At 42.3% G+C, this 18,892-nt stretch overlaps 1 protein-coding gene across 2 annotated transcripts; it reads right to left on the bottom strand.

Annotated features, from left to right (window-relative positions):
- Window positions 1-788: 788 nt before the first annotated feature.
- LOC109878792 (E3 ubiquitin-protein ligase AMFR) lies at window positions 789-12,993 on the bottom strand. Of its 2 annotated transcripts, none has more exons than XM_020470993.2 (14): window positions 12,654-12,993; window positions 11,675-12,056; window positions 11,474-11,566; window positions 11,021-11,185; window positions 9,758-9,910; window positions 9,013-9,053; window positions 6,599-6,731; window positions 5,256-5,389; window positions 4,899-5,009; window positions 4,519-4,721; window positions 4,219-4,325; window positions 3,840-3,974; window positions 3,425-3,615; window positions 789-2,876 (listed from the first exon to the last, which is right to left on the bottom strand). In XM_020470993.2, exons 2-14 carry the CDS (start codon window positions 11,954-11,956, stop codon window positions 2,726-2,728), a joined length of 1,899 nt encoding a protein of 632 aa, XP_020326582.2. In that variant the 5' UTR covers window positions 11,957-12,056; window positions 12,654-12,993; the 3' UTR covers window positions 789-2,725. The 2 variants fall into 2 exon arrangements, with proteins under 2 accessions (XP_020326582.2, XP_031670802.1); XM_031814942.1 differs by having other exon boundaries at window positions 12,515-12,786.
- Between the last annotated feature and the right edge of the window lie 5,899 nt (window positions 12,994-18,892).

Raw genomic sequence — 18,892 nt, forward strand, 5'->3', positions numbered from 1 at the left:
AAATGTAAACAAACACTGTATAGCCTCAAAACATGCTTAAAACTATAATGTTCATATATTGCATCCACAGCTATGTCTATGCATTTGAGAGTGGTTACATTTATCTAGGCCCATCCTTGAGCTTTTTACCGGAACAGAGGGGGGCGACCGCTTTGTTATTGTTTCAACTAAGGATTGCCCCTTTAAGTATTGTACTCATAGCCTAATCTCAGAAATCCCAGACCTAGGTGTGTATGCTGGAACACTGAGGGTATTTGATCAATGCCCTGGTTAAACTGGGTTAGCGTAGATTGCATTCGTTTTGGAACTGGCTGCCTCCCGGGCGTAAATCAGGTGCTCCATTTTGGCCGACAGTAGAGTCGGCTCAAAACAAAAGTGGCCATAGGTTAAGCATGTTGAATAAATTGTTTGACTCTGTTTTCACATGCAAAAATTGCTTTTGATAAAAACGCTATCTGCATTCCCAATGAAAGAGTTAGGGGAAAAAATGGTTAAAGAGGATGTAGGTTTCTGAACGATGGATCATGCTGCCTTGTTGACAACATCACCGAGCGGAGCATATTACTGTTCCATTTGAGAAGGGTGCTCCTCCCTCAGTGCATAGCCCGGTGCACTGCGGTTCAGCTGAATCAAGCTCCCTCAGTGGTAACATTGTGGGAGGCAACCCATCTGTCTAGAAAGAGATTACTCAATGTCTATAGCAGTGGTTCCCAACCTGGGGTATTAGGACCCCCAGGGGTACTTGGCCTATCCACAGGAGGCAAAGAAAAACTATTTTGTTAAAAGGCTGTAGAGAAGCTCTGTTTATTATTGATAATTTGTTCATGTTACTTGAGCAGTTCTTACAAAAACTACATTATTTACACAATCAAACCATATAACTATTCTTGATTTAGGCACAAAATATGAGGAAAGCTCAGTCCAAAAGATTAATTCATGTTTTTGGTTAGATCAAATATACAATGGTTACAAAAATAACCCCTTGTGAATATAAAAATGTGACATGGATATGAAAATATGAGTTGATCAATAAATAGCTTGAAACAATGAACAACGGACTAGTATATTTTGTTTTTGACAAAAGGTGCATCACTGAAACACAGTTAGTAGAAACTTCTTACAATCCCAGATGAAACAAGCTGAAAGAGAAATATTTTGCATCAACCAAACACACAAAAATATGCTCATCTCAAAGAAAGACATCTGCATCATGTGGAAGTTCATGGGATCAATGTTCTTTGGGGTAAAAGTAAACTAAAGCATTCCATTATGATTCACACACAACACCCACTCAACTTTAAAAAGCCTTTAGAGTTATCAAAGACATCCAACACATAGGCCTATATATCGTCTGCAAGAATGAACCTACCAGTACATGGAGTATAGGAATGGAGTGTGAGTGAGTGAATCAGATAGGTTCATCAGTATTCCAACCTCAACCCAACTCCTGAGCCCATACAGTCTTCTGTACCTCTATCAATGGATGTTTAATACAGTGTAGGTATGCTTTGGGAAGTTTTAGAGGTATACAGACTGCAGATAGAAACCTCTGGTTGACCTAGAGGTCAGGGAGCCACTCTTCTATAACTCTGTACTGGTGAGAGTTTTACTGTCTGTCAGGAGACAAAACTATTCCGTCTTCCTATTTAGTTAGTGTTCTTTCTTGGGTGGATATGTGACATTTAACACATTAACAGCCAGGTCTCCACAACGGCCAGAATTTAAACTCTTCTACTCTCTCTGCAGCATTATGGGGCGGCAGGGTAGCCTAGTGGTTAGTGTTGGACTAGTAACCGGAAGGTTGCAAGTTCAAACCCCAGAGCTGACAAGGTACAAAATCTGTTGTTCTGACCCTGAACAGGCCCACTGTTCCTAGGCCGTCATTGAAAATAAGAATTCGTTCTTAACTGACTTGCCTAGTTAAATAAAGATAAAATTACGTGGATAAAGTACATTCATATTTCAAAGAGGCTGTAATACTAAAGTGACATTCTCTTAATTAAAAGAAAAAAAGCTTCACAATGTTTTAATCTATTAAACCTACTCTTAATTTCACAGTTCACTCCATTTTTATAAAATATCAGTTTGTTATCAACCCAACAAATGAATCAATCTCATATATCAAACTCAGCCCAATACAACACAAATATTTTTGTTGTTGAATAAAACTAATACAAACTATGTCCCACTCCATTACACTATGAGCTGTATGTAGCGACAGCACCTTAACAAACCCCAACTAACCTCAGCAGCATCCTCGGACTGTGACACCATGCTCTTTCCTTCCCCATCATGGCCAGTAAAGAGAATGGCAGGTAAATCTAGTGGGGGGGCTAGAGCTATGTGATGACAGGTGTACACTTCAGAAACTCAGACAGACACCCACCACTCCTTTAAAACGCTGGTGATCCATGTCCAATTAAGCCTCTGGTGCCTGGTGAAAGTTCAGAGGAGGCTGGTACCATTCCCAAGGCCCAGTTCTCATCTCTCACTAGGGCAGCCTAAAACAGCAGAGCCCCTGTGCCATGTGCAGCCAAAGCCCATGCTTCTTGTAACACTTTGTAATGTAATGTTTTTATTTAGGTCATTCCATTGATCATATAATGTAAAGAGCTCTTTCGTTGGAGGTGCCTCTTAGGTGGGACGTGAGGAGTTTGGTGGACACTCCAAGGGCATTAGGTGTGGGTTCGAGGCGAGACTGTCCATGTGGGAGTCCAGTATAGTCTCAGGGAGCAGGGTCTGGTTGGCTCTGCATGCGTCTCTCTGCAGCTGCTGCCATGGTCCTGCGTCTCAGCATGGTCACGTCTGAGACAGGGGCGTCTTCCTCCAGAGTGGGCAGGTCCTCCTCGTCCTCTGGGCTCTTTCTCAAGTATCTCCTGTGGGGAAATGAATTTTATTTACCTTTATTTATTTGAGGTCAATGTGGGTTGTGTTCAGCAGACACGAAACAGAAGGAAATGCTCAGAAACAGAGAGTGGCAGGGAGAAACTGTCTGTACCAGTCCAATAAGAAACTTTCATTTAGCTAAACTTTTGCTATGGTGTGTCCTTATAAACATAACAGTGATCGCAGTTATTTAGTTACAATAGAGCTATTCTGCTACTGTAGTTACTCAGTAAAAGAGCCAGTGACTGAACCCTGACCTAACAGACAAGAAACCACCACCAAGACAGCAACAGGTGTTTGCTCTCATCTAAGACTCTTATTTTGAAAAGATTGTCAGCTGAGGCCTGTTCAGGATGCCTGGTCACAGTTACAAAACATTCAGACAGAAATTGATTGCGTAATAAGATATGATTGTCTGCGAAGTTGAATAGGGTAGGCTATATTTCTATGTGCAAAGCTGGGAAGGTTTCCCCTCACTGAATACACCCGTTTCGTTTGACAGACTGGTCTAGTATTGCCGGTGGTGACAGTACAGTACCTGCGTGCCTGTTGCAGCAGCTCATCCTTCCTCTGTAGCAGCATCTTCTGTCTCTCCTCTGCAGACTTGGAGAAACGGCTCCCTCTGACCTCCAGGCTGTTCAGCTCTCTGGAAGCAGTATCCACCCCCCCACTGGCTCCTGCCCCCTCCTCTGGGCCTGGGTTCACCTGCACGGGGGAACGCTCAGCCACCTGGAGGGGGAGAGGCAAGATATCTTTAATCAACACCAGTTAAAACCACAGTATACACCTTTAAACACATTTGACTAGATCCTGAAATCATTCACTCTCTTTTTCAACCTAACCCTCAGAAAGAGGCAGTACAATCACACACAAGGGGAAAGTGTAGGCCTTCTGGGGTCTATATGTGAACCACCATGGTCAAAATAACCAATTAACTGAACTGGAGGACCTACCAGAGCAGGGAAGGGCACCACGATGAGTCCCTCCAGGATGTTGTCGGTGGTGACCTCCACAGAGCGGGTCAACTGCAGGTCCTGCAGCACCAAGTGGTAGGGAACCTGAGGAAACATCTCCTGGATCTGATGGGCCTGTGGGGAGTAGAACACTATGTTACCCAGCAGCCACCTCCATTCTAGTCAAGTCATATTGCTACAATGAATACATTGAAAACAAAGCTGTTGATGAAGAGCAGGTGTAAAAACAATCTTCAAAGCTCAGATGATGCTTGCGAGACCTCTTGGAAGGATTAAAGCTAGTCCAGGACTAAAAAACATGCTGAAAGGAGAATCCCCTGGTGTCCCGGGAGGGGATTAGAGTAAGGCTGTGACTCACCATGGTGTTGAGCTGAGAGTTGTTGGCCTGCTGAGCGATAGCCAGGATGTTAGTTGTGTGCATCACCTCTACTGAGAAACTAGGCAGCCAGCTGGCGATGCGGGAGCCTGGGAGGAGACATCACCACAATAATCACTACCTGAAATGTACACTATAAGAAATTTCTAACAGTGTGATGTCTGTCTATGTGACTATCAACATGTTATATGCCAGAACTCATCATCATCATCAACCATACTCAATAGAGTAGTCCATTCAGTGAGATCACCTGTGTTGTAAAACAAGTCTGTATGGCCTTACCATCAAAGTGGAAGAAGTGATTGTGTTGGTTGAGGTGTGGTCTGGCGTCTGCAGCGGGGCCCCCAGGGCCCAGGTTGTTGTCCAGTGGGAGGCCAGCCCCCTGCTGCTGGCCTCTGGCCGGACCTCCATCACCACTGATGTTCAGGGACATCCTACATGTTGGACACGACGTGTCCTGCTCCAGCCACGACCGCAGGCAGGAACTGAGGAATAGCAAACAGGAACGTTAATGTACACAGATACGCATCAAACACAGGTACAGACAACACTCTTAGTGTCAATCAAAACATCACCAACATAATGCCACATTCAATCAAATGTGAGTAAATAATGACTCCTGGGATTTTAGAGGTGCCAAGGTGGCTGGGTCAGTCTCTTACTTGTGGAAGAGGTGTCCGCAGGGCAGTTTACGTGCTGTCTGCATGGTGTCCCAGCAGATGGCACAGTCATCATTGTTGGCTACCAGTTCCTCAGCTGTGGCCACTGCAAACCTGAGCGGTACAGAGGATAACAAATCTAGATCAACAACTGCACTAGTCTAATGAATAGATAATAGCTAGATAGCCCATCATAAGAAAGCAGAGAGACTAGATTCACACAACACACACTGCTACAGCCTCATGCACTGAGTCTCAGCTAAGAGTGAAAGAACACCACCCATCACCTAATAAGTAACAGTAGGGATGTATTATATACAAGACAGTGAGAGCCATCAGTAGGCTGGTCAGTAGACAGACCTGGCCTCCATGTTGTTGATGACACGGAGGTAGTTCTTGTGGCGTCGGATGCGGCGCTGCACCTCATGGAACAGATACCTCAGCTGCATGAAGATCACCAGACTGGCCATGGACAGCCAGATATTACCAAAGAGCTGAGGGGAGACGGGAGTCAAATATTAAACACAACTCTAAGATATTACCAAAGAGCTGAAGGGAGACGGGAGTCAAATATTAAACACAGCTCTAAGATATTACCAAAGAGCTGAGGGGAGACGGGAGTCAAATGTTAAACACAGCTCTAAGATATTACTAAAGAGCTGAGGGGAGACGGGAGTCAAATATTAAACACAGCTCTAAGATATTACCAAAGAGCTGAGGGGAGTCAAATATTAAACACAGCTCTAAGATATTACCAAAGAGCTGAGGGGAGTCAAATATTAAACACAGCTCTAATATATTACTAAAGAGCTGAGGGGAGTCAAATGTTAAACACAGCTCTAATATATTACTAAAGAGCTGAGGGGAGTCAAATGTTAAACACAGCTCTAATATATTACTAAAGAGCTGAGGGGAGTCAAATATTAAACACAGCTCTAATATATTACTAAAGAGCTGAGGGGAGTCAAATGTTAAACACAGCTCTAATATATTACTAAAGAGCTGAGGGGAGTCAAATATTAAACACAGCTCTAATATATTACTAAAGAGCTGAGGGGAGTCAAATGTTAAACACAGCTCTAATATATTACTAAAGAGCTGAGGGGAGACGGGAGTCAAATATTAAACACAGCTCTAATATATTACTAAAGAGCTGAGGGGAGACGGGAGTCAAATATTAAACACAGCTCTAATATATTACTAAAGAGCTGAGGGGAGTCAAATATTAAACACAGCTCTAATATATTACTAAAGAGCTGAGGGGAGACGGGAGTCAAATATTAAACACAGCTCTAATATATTACTAAAGAGCTGAGGGGAGTCAAATATTAAACACAGCTCTAATATATTACTAAAGAGCTGAGGGGAGTCAAATGTTAAAACAGGTCTACAATCAAACTCAACTCTCATCTAACTGAATACTGTGGTTCTCTCTCAATTCATCTTTCCTCGATTACTCTCATCTGAGAGGAGACACTATGGACCTTCTTCTCCAATTCAGTTGAGGAGGCGAGGAGATAGAATGCAAGGAATCGAAGAAAGACTAATTGAGAATCGAAGAAAGACAAATTGAGATAAAGCCCTTGTTTTAAATTCAGGCTAGTTCAGTCAGCCATCTTGTGTGCCTCTCAGTAGTGCTCTTACCCATTCAGTTAGTTCCCTTACTAATACCAGCCCGTAGTGGTCCCAGCTCTGTCACTCACCAGCATGTGAATGTGGTGCATAAGGTCCAGGGACAGCATAGACAGCTCCATGATGAAGTCAGTGTAGTAGACGTAGGAACCCTTACTCTCCCAGGTGCCTGGGTGGTTCAGATCCCACAGGTGAATGGTGTACCTGCAGAGAAACAGCCTTAGTCAGAACCCTGCCCTGGTCACAATAATGCTTTTTTATTTGAACATTTTAGCACTTATGCTTTTGAATTGTACACAACACAAATCAAATGTATTTATAAAGCCCTTTTTACATAAGTAGCTGTCACTAAGTGCTTATACAGAAACCCAGCCTAAAACCCCAAAGAGCAAGCAATGCAGGTGTAGAAGCACAGTGGCTAGGAAAGACTCCCTAGAAAGGCAGGAACCTAGGAAGAAACCTACTGGTGGCAAGGAAAAGTATGTGAACCCTTTGGAAATGGGTCACAACAATAGACAAACACAGTCCGCTTAAAGTAATAGCACACAAACAATTACACGTTTTCATGTCTTTATTGAACACACCATGTAAACATTCACAGTACAGGGTTGAACAAGTATGTGAACCCTTGGATTTAATAACTGCTTGACCCTCCTTTGGCAGCAATAACCTCAACCAAATGTTTTCTGTAGTTGCGGATCAGACCTGCACAATGGTCAGGAGGAATGTTGGACCATTCCTCTCTACAAAACTGTTTCAGTTCAGCAATATTGTTGGGATGTCTGGTGTGAACTGCTCTCGAGGTCATGCCACAGCATCTCAATCTGGTTGAGGACAGGACTCTGACTGGGCCACTCCAGAAGGCGCATTTTCGTCTGTTGAAGCCATTCCGTTGTTGATTTACTTCTGTGTTTTGGGACGTTGTCCTGTTGCATCACCCAACTTCTGTTGCATTTCAATTGGCAGACAGATAGCCTAACATTCTCCTCCAAAATGTCTTGATAAACTTGGGAATTCATTTTTCCGTCGATGATAGCAAGCTGTCCAGGCCCTGAGGCAGCAAAGCAGCCCCAAACCATGATGCTCCCCCCAACATACTTTACAGTTTGGATGAGGTTGATGTTGGTGGGCTGTGCCTTTTTTTTCTCCACACATAGTGTTCCTTCCAAACAACTGAACTGTAGTTTCATCTGTCCACAGAATATTCTGCCAGTAGCGCTGTGGAACATCCAGGTGCACTTTTGCAAACTTCAGATATGCAGCAATGTTTTTTTTTGGACAGCAGTGGTTTCTTCCGTGGTGTCCTCCCATGAACACCATTCTTGTTAATTGTTTTACATATCGTAGACTCGTCAACAGAGGTGTTAGCATTATCCAGAGATTTCTGTACGTCTTAGAGCTGGCTTTTAGAGATACTTTTGTAACCATTCCCAGCTTTATGCAAGTCAACAATTCTTCATCTTAGGTCTTCTGAGATCTCTTTTGTTTGAGGCACAGTTCACATCAGGCAATGCTTCTTGTAAATAGCAAACTCAAATTTTGTGAGTGTTTTTAATAGGGCAAGGCAGTTCTAACCAACATCTCCAATCTCATCTCATTGATTGGACTACAGGTTAGCTGACTCCTGACTCCAATCGGCTTTTGGAGAAGTCATTAGCCTTGTGATTCACATACTATTTCCAACCTACACTGTGAATGTTTAAATGATGTATTCAATATAGACAAGAAAAATACAAACATTTGTGTGCTATTAGTTGAAGCGCACTGTTTGTCTATTGTTGTGACTTACATGAAGATCAGATCAAATTTGATGATGAATATATGCAGAAATCCAGGTAATTCGAAAGGGTACACATACTTTCTTGCCACTGTCGAGAGGAACCAGCCTCTATAGGGTGACCAGTCCTCAACTGTGCCAGATGGAGATAAGAGTACATAGTCATTAAGGCCAGACCAGCATCAACTTATTTTTGCTTGTGCTAATCAGTAGTTGTAGATCATCACTTAGCGTAACTCTCACAGGGCCAGGCAGAACGTGAACCTCCCCAAAATTCCCAACCAACGCAGCTCTGCGCACGCGCTCCTCTATTCATTTTAATGTGTTGACAGTTGGAGAAATTGATTGAGCCACGTTGAGAATTCAAAAAGTACAAAAGCCAACAGTCCAACATTCTAGAACACTGTGCATACACGTTTTGGACTCTGATATGCGCTTAATGCTATGGGTGTCCAGACAACACAAAGCAACAACTCATACACTTGGCTCCTGTTTACAGGGTTTTTGTATGATTTAGCATAACTAATTAATGACCCGCTCCAATAAATACATCATGATCACCTTCTGTAGCACAAAGCAGTCTTTCAACGGGTGCTCATGGTAACACATTTAATAGTACGCTAATATTAGAACTGGTTCATTCTAGATCCGCTACGTCATCTGTGTTGCAGTGCAAGAGGGTCTGCATTCTGCAAGGAAGGGTCTTACCTCATGATGACATGTCCAGTCCGCACAGTAACCAGCAGGCACTGAAAGACATAGGAATTATACATAAGTATTTTATACATCCTTTTTTTGTGGGAAACAAATGTAACTGATGACAATGACGTAATACTAATTTGTGACTGAGTAAACCTCCTTGTTACTGTAACTTACAATAAAACAACAGCTGGAACAAACTCCTGCAGGATGGTAGTCCCAACTGCCCAGGAGGTTCAGCCAGCCCTGCTCTCGTCTACACCAATGGGTGTGCCTATAGAAATACTCTCCGCTCAATAGAGAGCAATACCAAGGGGGTCTTTTTGTAGGCTCTAACTCTGCCATGGTTCGTTGGACAAAGTCTATGGGGAAATTAACATAGTTTTCGTAGGGTTTTTAGATAAACGCCGAAAATAAGGTCTGTGGTAAACACAGGCTTAGGAGATCTGATACGTTTTGTTCTATAAGAATCTTCATCAGCTAATGTCACTTTTTGTGCATTTTGAAACATTTATGTAATCAGAAAAAGCACAAAGGCTTCATAATTCATAAAGGTCATGTTAACTGACTGATATTCTCTCCAAGAACAAAATGTATAACATATCCTAAGTCTGTGTTAACCTCAGACCTTATTTTCGGTGTCTATTCCAAAACCCTATTCTTTCCCCATAGGAATTTCTGAATGAACCAGAGGTAACTAATTTCCGTTTATTAGGACTACATGCTGGTGAGCTCTTTAGGGTTAGGTCCTCACCTCGGCAGCCATGAAGGAGAGGGTGTGCATGCCATGGGCAGCGCCCAGCAGACCACAGACCACAGCCAGACCACAGCAGCCCAGCAGCAGGGACACCAGTAGGGTAAGGACACGCACATGGCTGTTCATAGAAGTAGTGGGGGAGAAGGACAGCTGCAAGGGGGAACAGGTACACATTAACCTACTGTATACACTCATTCAGAAAGAGAAATTACTAAACACACACACAGATGTAGACAGACACGCACACCTACATATAACTTGTACTCATACAAAGAGCGACCGACACACAGAATAACAATTTAGGGGTGGTTGCAGACTTCATGGGTACTAGACTTTCCCGTTGAGCATGTTTTTGGTCAAGAGGTAAGCTTTATCTGGGCAGTGTCACTGCAGCCCCATACTGTACTAATAACACATGCTCAAATAACATGTCTAGTGACACACAACAATATTGACACAGGTACAGCGACACACATACAGGCTTGTTATTCAGCCTTTCATCTAACTTTTACTGCAGACAGCAGCAACAAAGTACAGCATTACAACAGGTACCATGTCAGCGGATATGATAAGGGTCAAACCTAACACCCATTGATTGCAGACAGAGAGATGTCATTCTTCACAATATGGTGTGGGGTTCTGTTTTCCTATAGCTACAGCACACTACCTAAATGTTCATCTTAGTTTTTTTGTAGTCCCCCACTCTGTAGTTTGAGTCTATGAAGTGACTGAAACATTAGCTAAACCTAAGACCCTGGCCTACATAGATACAGCAAGAACAAGGCTTATTAATAGGTCTGGCCTGGACCGGAAAGAGACCCGGTCTATGGCATTCACTGTGACTGAATAGCCAACAGTGTCATATCACTGGCATCTAACATAGGTATATATGTTTACAGGGTAAACAAGTCAACAAGGTCACTCTCCCTACAGTACAGTGGGTGGGCCCATCTACATTTTGTCATTTCGGTTTTTTATTTTTTATTCAGTACTCTAATAAGTTGTCATGCATACTGTGTAATAGCACTTGTTACCCAATATAACAATCTTTTTTTTTTCTTTTTTTCCTTTATATCATGCCGTTACTCATATTTAAAACTACTTATGACAAATGTTGTTATATATCTGTTATAAAGGTTTATGAATGCATTCATAAAGACACCAACAGTAAAGTGTTAAGCTATCTTAAGATGAATGCACCAATGTAAGTCACTCTGGATAAATGACTAAAATGTACTGTTAGAGGTTGATAAGACATACGTATTCAAAGCGGTCCTTGCACAGCTGGACCATGAGGTGGAGGAAGACCAGGGCAGAGAACCACAGACACCACATGACCACCTCCTCCACCATCTGAACGTTCAGCACCCCGAAGATAAAGATGAACTTATAGAAGATGAAGTTCCAGAACTTGTCCTTAAGGTGCTGAGGAGAGAGAGGAGGGGAGTGGAGTAGAGAGGAGATGGGAAGAGAGAGGGGTGGAGAGAGGAGAGATCAAGACATTAGAATATGGATGGAGTGGTCAGAGTACACTAATAGACTCAAAACACCAGTGTGGGTTTCAATGATAAAATCTTGTTTTGCAGACTACTTGTGAAGGACATTTGTACTATTGTTTACATAAACACAGTTAGATGCCTAACCTTCAATAAGGTGACATCAAATTATCCCAAATATCAGTTATTAGGTTACCACCACAACTCCAAGCCTCACCTGCTTCTCACTGACTCGAAGGGGCCCAAAAACCATGCACTGGATCATCTTAGCAATTAACATCAGGGAACAGAAAGCTGTATTCACCAACACCTGAGGAGTAGAGAAGAGCAGACCACTTAGCAACCATGTAACAACTAAGTAACGTAACAACAATATTGGCTGCTTGGCTGAGTTGAGCCTATCTTAAATAAGACTTACCCATACAAAGAGACTGTCAGTGACCAGGTACCACATAACAGTGGTCGCCAATTCTGTATCTGCACCCACAACATCATCGCTAGTCACATGTTCTAGGCCGCCTCTATTATCCCCTACTAAGGGTGCAGATGGTAGAGGCTCGTCCATATCTGGAACCCCGAACCCCTGTTCTGTCACAGTAGTGTAGGCGCTGAAGATGCTTCCAGCCAGCAGAGCCACACTCAGCGCTGTGTAGGTCTGCAGACTGGGCCAGGGAAACCTCTCCAGGAATAGCAGAGGCATTGGAATGTTAATGTTGGAGGTGTCTCACACACAAGACTTGTGAAGTTAGGCCTAATAGGCTTGACACTGATTTCCACCACACCGTAGCTCTGTCAACAACCTGCAGGGAAGGAAAACAAATCAGTAATGCTACTGTAGGTAATGGTAATGCATGGAACAAGCTAGTTAGTGTAACGGTAGTAAGCCTGAGCAACAAGCCCTCTCTGTCTAGTACTAGTTTCTAGTGTTTTTTCACTGGCCAGAGACAGTTGTAGAGGGCTAGCTGAGAAGCTAAACGTGCTAGTTAAGTTCATATTGTTATTAGCTAGCTAACTATCTACCGCTATCAAAACAACGCCCATTTTGGTCCAGCTAGCTAGTGAGTGCTAGACTAATGTTAGCATGGAAGCTAGCTAGCTGTTAGCTACAAGTTTAGACTGCTAGTTAGCTACCCAATGTTGTATAGTTCAAATAAAACAATAAACTCATATAGAGGACCTGATATTGCTTATAAATTAGCACTTTAGCTTGCTGGCTGTCTAGTTAAAAAGTCCAAACTCTCTAGGTAGCTAACGTTACCTGTCCCAGAGTCTATCAGTTTCCGTACTCGGTAGAGGTTGCTAACTAGCTAGTGCTAGCTGGTTAGCTAGCTGGTGATTATGAAATATACCGAAACAGTCTGGTTCAAATTTGAGAAAAGACATTTCACTCAACTTACAAATTAATCAATTTGACGTTAACTAGCTAACTTCATGTCCAACATCCAATTTCCTCTTGTTGAGGTTGACAGTAGACTACGTTAAAATTCCCCGATCCGTTGTTATTGCTGCGTTTACACACTAGGCGGAACTAGGAAACTCGGTCATTTCCATTTTGCTAAGTCGTTGACCGCGGCACGTGTATACCAGTTAGCAAGTCGGACATTTCCGAGTTTCCTAGTTCCGTCTAGTGTATGAACGCGGCATATGTTGACGACATCTTGTTTATTTCTCACTGGCTGTTGAAAAACAATCTATGCTGAAATCCCAGGGGCCTGTTGCACAAAAGTAGAATTAAGACATCCGGGATAAATGACTCAGCTGAGCTCAATGAAGCCAAAGCATGTGCGTCCAGGCTTAATTGGTTGCACAAAGACCAAGCCAGGATGAGCAGACACGGATTCATTAAGCCAGGTGAAACCAATCCTGGATAGGTGCGCGCTCACGGCTCACTCAAATAGACCCCGCCACAGATCACAGATTAACTGATTTACCATGGCAACTAGAGCCGCGTACTTTTCCCCGTCGGAAGCACAAATCCTCGTGGAGGCATACGAGGAGGTAAAATATATAATTAAGAAGAAAGGCAACACCGCCACAGTGATAAAGCAAAGAGAAAAAGCGTGGCAAAGTATTGCAGACCGCCTGAATGCGTAAGTAGTGCACAATTACACACTCACCGCTCCGCTGAAACATCACAATTACAATTCAAATATTTAATTCACATCTCCAAAAATGCAGTTGTACTGTAATTATGAAACGGTTAAATTTTTTATTGAAATGCACCGCAGATATGAGTGAAATTGTGTAAAGTAACTCCATCACACTGTATAAAGCTATGATACATTTTTTGATATTTTTACTGAAAACAAGACAAAAATACCAAGTAATTTTTTGCAGTGTGACTCCATTAAATGTGTGTGTGTGTGTGTGTGTGTGTGTGTGTGTGTGTGTGTGTAGATTAAACATGAACGGGCCAAAACGGACATGGCAGCAGGTCAAAATCAAATACAAGAACATTCTGCAGAATGGTATGGTCCCTGACTAATATTTAACAAAGCACAAGCATATATTGTACCCAGAAGGTGCCTGCTCACACATTGTCTGTACTGTTTTAGCAGTGAAAAAGAATACCCACAGACAAGGCACGGGTGGTGGGTCACCAAAGGCTGACCTTACCCCAGCAGAGGACATGGCCTTGGAGCTAAATAAAGGCAGGCCCGTCTTAGAGGGGATCCCTGGGGGGAAAGAGACGGGCATAGGTTCCTCCCAAGATGCCACCCGCTTCATTCAAGGTATGTCCTTCCATCTCTACATGGGATACAACCACATTCATATTGAATCAATTTGGACTGTCTGACTTTGGTTTACCTATTGCCTTGCAGTGTCTGGCAGCACTGTGTTCCTGTTAGAGCCACCAGCACAAGCACCAGACGATGCTGATCCAGTGAGTACTCCATCAAAGGCATACTGTAGGCCTGGCATGTCTTGTCTACTAGCTTCAATATGAATCCGATTTAAATGTGATAGGGTGAAGGCCCCAGTGCAGCAGCAACAGCACATGATGGAGACGATGATGAGGAGGAGACCATCTCTCTGGATTCCAGAAGGCATGAGGTATCATGTTAAGACTGTGAAAGTACTATTTACTCTACAATGGTGAGGAGTCCTCATCAAAATCAAAAAATCTAATTTATTTTACAGGACCCAGATGCTATACAGTGGGAAAACCAGCCTGGCAACATAGTGCGTATTAATAAAAGGACACCACATCCTGCCAAATTCCAGCTGCGCTAATTGTATTGTGTTCACAGAGCTCACAAGCTATCAGAAAGTTGTATGGCAACCACCTCCGGCGCCAAATAGAACTGGCAGACATAGACATTCAGTACAAGAAGAAAAAGATGGAAAATCTTGCACTGGAGTTCGAAATAAAAAAGAGGACAATTAGGAAACTGGACCTTGAAATAAAAAAACTTGAGAGGGAGGTGAGATATGCCTTCAATGTACACTGTATGCTAACTGTAACACAAATGTATTAATCATTATTTTTCTTTCCTCCCCCAGCTCCAAGAAGATGACACAGCTCAAAATAAAAATGAGGTATATTCTCGTAAAGTCAAGTGAGCCATGACATATGAGCTCTTATTGTGAGCACACAGGACGGTGGCATCTTTCTAAGTTTTTTTTTTTATTTTCCCAGCAATCAGTACAACCAAGTCATCGTTATAAGGCATCGCCCTCTTTTGCCCACCCCCCCAGCACCAGGTGTGGCCACTAGCCTATATGAAGGCCCAAAATTGTGTGTTCCTTTCTGCTCTGACAATGGCATGCCCATTCGTGCGAGATGTGGTGGATGAAGAAGCACTTGTGCTGAGGAGAGCCTTCAGGCGAGAAAGGGTCTTCAGGGACCGGTTGGACCCACTGGCCTTCCCTGATGACCATCTATATGAAAGATACAGGTTTTCTGCAGATGGCATCAGGTATCTATGCAGACTACTCGGTCCCAGGATTAAGCACCGCACTGCACGGAGCCATGCACTGAGTGTGGAGCAAATGGTTTGTGTGGCCTTGCGCTTTTTTGCTAGTGGAGCCTTCCTGTACTCAGTGGGGGATGCTGAACAAGGCCACAATTTGCCGCACAATAAGGAGTGTGTGTCTGGCTATCAAAGCATTAGCAGATGTCTTCATCTCCTTCCCTGGCCACAGAAGACTCTGTGACATCAAAGAGGAGTTCAATAGGATTGCAGGTAAGAGGATCTACAAATTACAGGACAACTGTTAACACATAGTAGGATACTCATTACTTTGTGTGACAGGTTTCCCCAATGTCATTGGTGCAGTGGACTGCACACACATAAGGATAAAAGCCCCCTCAGGTGCCCATGAGGCCGATTTTGTGAATAGGAAATCCTTTCACAGCATTAATGTTCAGGTGAACATAACTTTTTGATATTGTCCATTGACGAACACTCTGCATTGCCAGTGATGTGCATTGATTGGTGTAATATTCCTCATCTTATGATTTCAGATGGTCTGCAATGCTGACTGTGTGATCGGCAATGTTGTGGCAAAATGGCCTGGCTCAGTCCATGACTCCAGAATCTTTCGGGCCTCTGAAATCTATCAGTGCCTATCACAAGGTAAGCCACACAACCCCTATTTATAACCATCATGGCTGTGTCAAGAATATCACTGTGTTTATGAGGTAGTAATGATGAGATTTTGTGTTGACAGGTGAATTCTCTGGTGTGTTGCTGGGAGACAGGGGGTATGGCTGCCAGCCTTTTCTCCTGACACCTTTCACAGACCCCCAGGAAGCACAGCAGGCCTACAACCATGCCCATGCCAGGACCAGGGCCAGAGTTGAAATTACCTTTGGCCTCCTGAAGGCACGCTTTCACTGCCTTCACAAATTAAGGGTCAGCCCTGTTAGGGCATGTGATATTACTGTGGCTTGTGCTGTCCTCCACAATGTGGCCTGCCTGAGGAAGGAGAGGGCCCCCAGAGTGCCACCAGCCATGGACTGGGACAATCCGGCAATCTTCCCTGATGACGACAGTGGTCGGCTGCTGAGGGACCAATATGTGTTGAATTATTTTAGTTAGTATGTGTGCTTTCAATTTTGGTTAAATATGTCCTGCGGTGGCAGAGGAATTTGGGTTTTTTGGGGTTTGTTTTTTGACGAATTTGGCCTCTTATGATGTTTGTGCGGTATACTGTGTGTAATACAAGGCTGCAGGGAGGCTACTGCATCCATTCATTTGTCTGTTCAGTTGATGTGTATGGATTTGTCCTGCATTTATTTTAGTGTGCAGACATGCAGGGTATGTTATATACAGACCTTTGAATGTGTATGTATCATTTTGTATAATATGCTTGGATTCTGTGCTTTCCATCTTGTAGAGTCACTGTGACTTCAGTTTCGAAAGGAGCTGATGGTTTACCTGCTTTGTTTTGTCCTTATTCAATAAAGGAACATAATGTTACACATTGTGTTTTTATATTCATATGGAATGTGTATTTGTTTATATGACAGAGTACTAGGGCCACACTGAAGAAAAAGGATAAAGTCATAAATTTATGAGGCTGGTTCTTTCTGCAGAAAAGCTACATATTGTTTTTACAGTTTTGATACTTATGACAATGTGATACATAATATTCTGGCACATCAGCATGTCTTTGTTTATGAAACCATACTGAAGTACAATTTCACGAAATGCCCCACATCTGTCATTTTAACAACTGTCCTCCTTTAAAACAACTGGTTACAATATTATGACTTGTGTTTTTTTTCCCCTCTGTGGCCCTAATATTCTATCATTTTATATATAGCCTTAGTCTATGGGAAACTGTAAATTATCTAATGATAGCAACATCATCTAAAAATCATTTTTTATCCAAAATCATTGAAATTAATGATCACAAACGTTTAAATAATAACAGTGGGTCTAGTTATATGTGATAACAATGTATAGTGAGCAGTGAAATAATTATTGGTTTCCATTTGTGGTGACTGCTGACTGACATTAGGGATGAGATTAAATAGATCCTGGAATTTAGCCTGGTCTGGAGCAGGCTAGCTCCACAGAATAAATCTCCATGGTAATTTATACCATAACATATCCTCCTGCCCCCTATCCATCTTTAGTGCAACCGGATTACGGATCAATTGAGCCAGGATCACCAAGATATCCTGGCTTAATCCCTTATCCTAGTTTTGTGCAACAGGCCCCAGGACATGAAATTCTGAGCGTCATCACAACTTCAAAATAAAAGTCTATCAAGTGCAATGTTGACCAGTAAAATCAGGGTTGGGGTACACTACACGTAATCAACTACATGTCTAATTAGGAAAAACAACTACCTGTAATCACTTACTTTACCAGCTAAAAATATTGCAATCTGATTACAGATGCTTTTGAAAAACTATATGGTTAATTTTTTATTCAGAAAGGATGTTTGCAAAAAATACATTCTGATGTCTCTGTTTTCTCAATGGCTTTCAATTCAACATTAAAAAAAGGTGCAAGTTTAAGTTTGTTCAAGTCAGAGACTAGTATGACGACACACCAAATTAGTTTGATGGATCCTTTTGATCTTTTTTCTAATGACTCTTAAGGAAACAGTCATCCAAAAGTAATGTAACTAGGATTACAGTTTTGGACAGGTAACTGGTAACTGTGGAAGTAATCCGATTATGTTACTGAGTTTGTGTTATCCTAGTTACATTACTGATGACTAGTTTGTAATAGATTGCATTCAGAACGTAACCTACCCATCCATAAAATCTAATACATTTGTTGAATTAATTCATGACAAACCCTGTTTACAGCAGGTATAAAAGGTGCAGTCAAATGCTTATGCACTAGCTTCCTCAACAATGCAGTAGAGTAATCAATAATAACAACGAAAAGAGTCAACCCTATGTCAAATAAAATGTTATTTTTCACATGCGCCAAATACAACAGGTGTAGACTTTACCTTGAAATGCTCACTTGCAACAATGCAGAGTTAAAAAGTAAGAATTTTTTTTGCTGCAAGAAAAATAGTAACACAATAAATTAACAATAACGAGGCTACAGTATATACAAGGAGTACCGGTACCGAGTCAATGTACAGGGGTACAAGGTTGTTGAGGTAATATGTACATGTAGGTAGGGGTAAAAATGACTAGGCAATCAGGAAAGATAATAAACAGAGTAGCAACAGTGCATGTGAAGAGTGAAAAAGTGTGAAAGTGTGTCTATGTGTGAGTGTGTGGTGTCGATATGCATGTGTGTGTTTTGTGTGAGCGTATGTAGTGTGTGTGTGTGGTGTCAATATGCATGTGTGTGTGTGTGTGTGTGCATGCATGCATGCGTGCAAAAAAAGGGGGGGGTGGAGGGGGGATCAATGTAAAATGCGCTCAACACAATGCACTCACGCACAAAAAATGATGATTGTATAAACTGTAATGGGGAAGGCATATATCATCTACTGTAAAAAATAAATACAATAAAAAATACATCAAATATTTAACAACCTGTTCATTTTTCTTTGTCACATCTAGCTAACCACATTACTGTCACACTCAGACAGAAACCCTTGTTTGTTTTATTACAGAAGTAAAGTGACCGTTACTGCTTTTGAGGCCAAGGGTGATATAAGGAAGTACTCCCCATACAAAATCATTATTTCTTAGGAAACAGCAGTTGAC

This window comes from Oncorhynchus kisutch, linkage group LG3, assembly GCF_002021735.2.
Source record: "Oncorhynchus kisutch isolate 150728-3 linkage group LG3, Okis_V2, whole genome shotgun sequence".
NCBI lineage: Eukaryota > Metazoa > Chordata > Actinopteri > Salmoniformes > Salmonidae > Oncorhynchus > Oncorhynchus kisutch.

What these genes read in the sequence shown, in the direction of transcription:
- LOC109878792 (XM_020470993.2), bottom strand. Translation starts at nt 11,956, where the DNA reads ATGCCTCTGCTATTCCTGGAGAGGTTTCCCTGGCCCAGTCTGCAGACC. An exon ending in GCAAGGACCGCTTTGAATAC is followed by an intron (nt 9,911 to 11,020) that starts GTATGTCTTATC and finishes TCCCCCTTGCAG; the next exon opens with CTGTCCTTCTCCCCCACTAC. An exon ending in TCTCCTTCATGGCTGCCGAG is followed by an intron (nt 9,054 to 9,757) that starts GTGAGGACCTAA and finishes TATGTCTTTCAG; the next exon opens with TGCCTGCTGGTTACTGTGCG.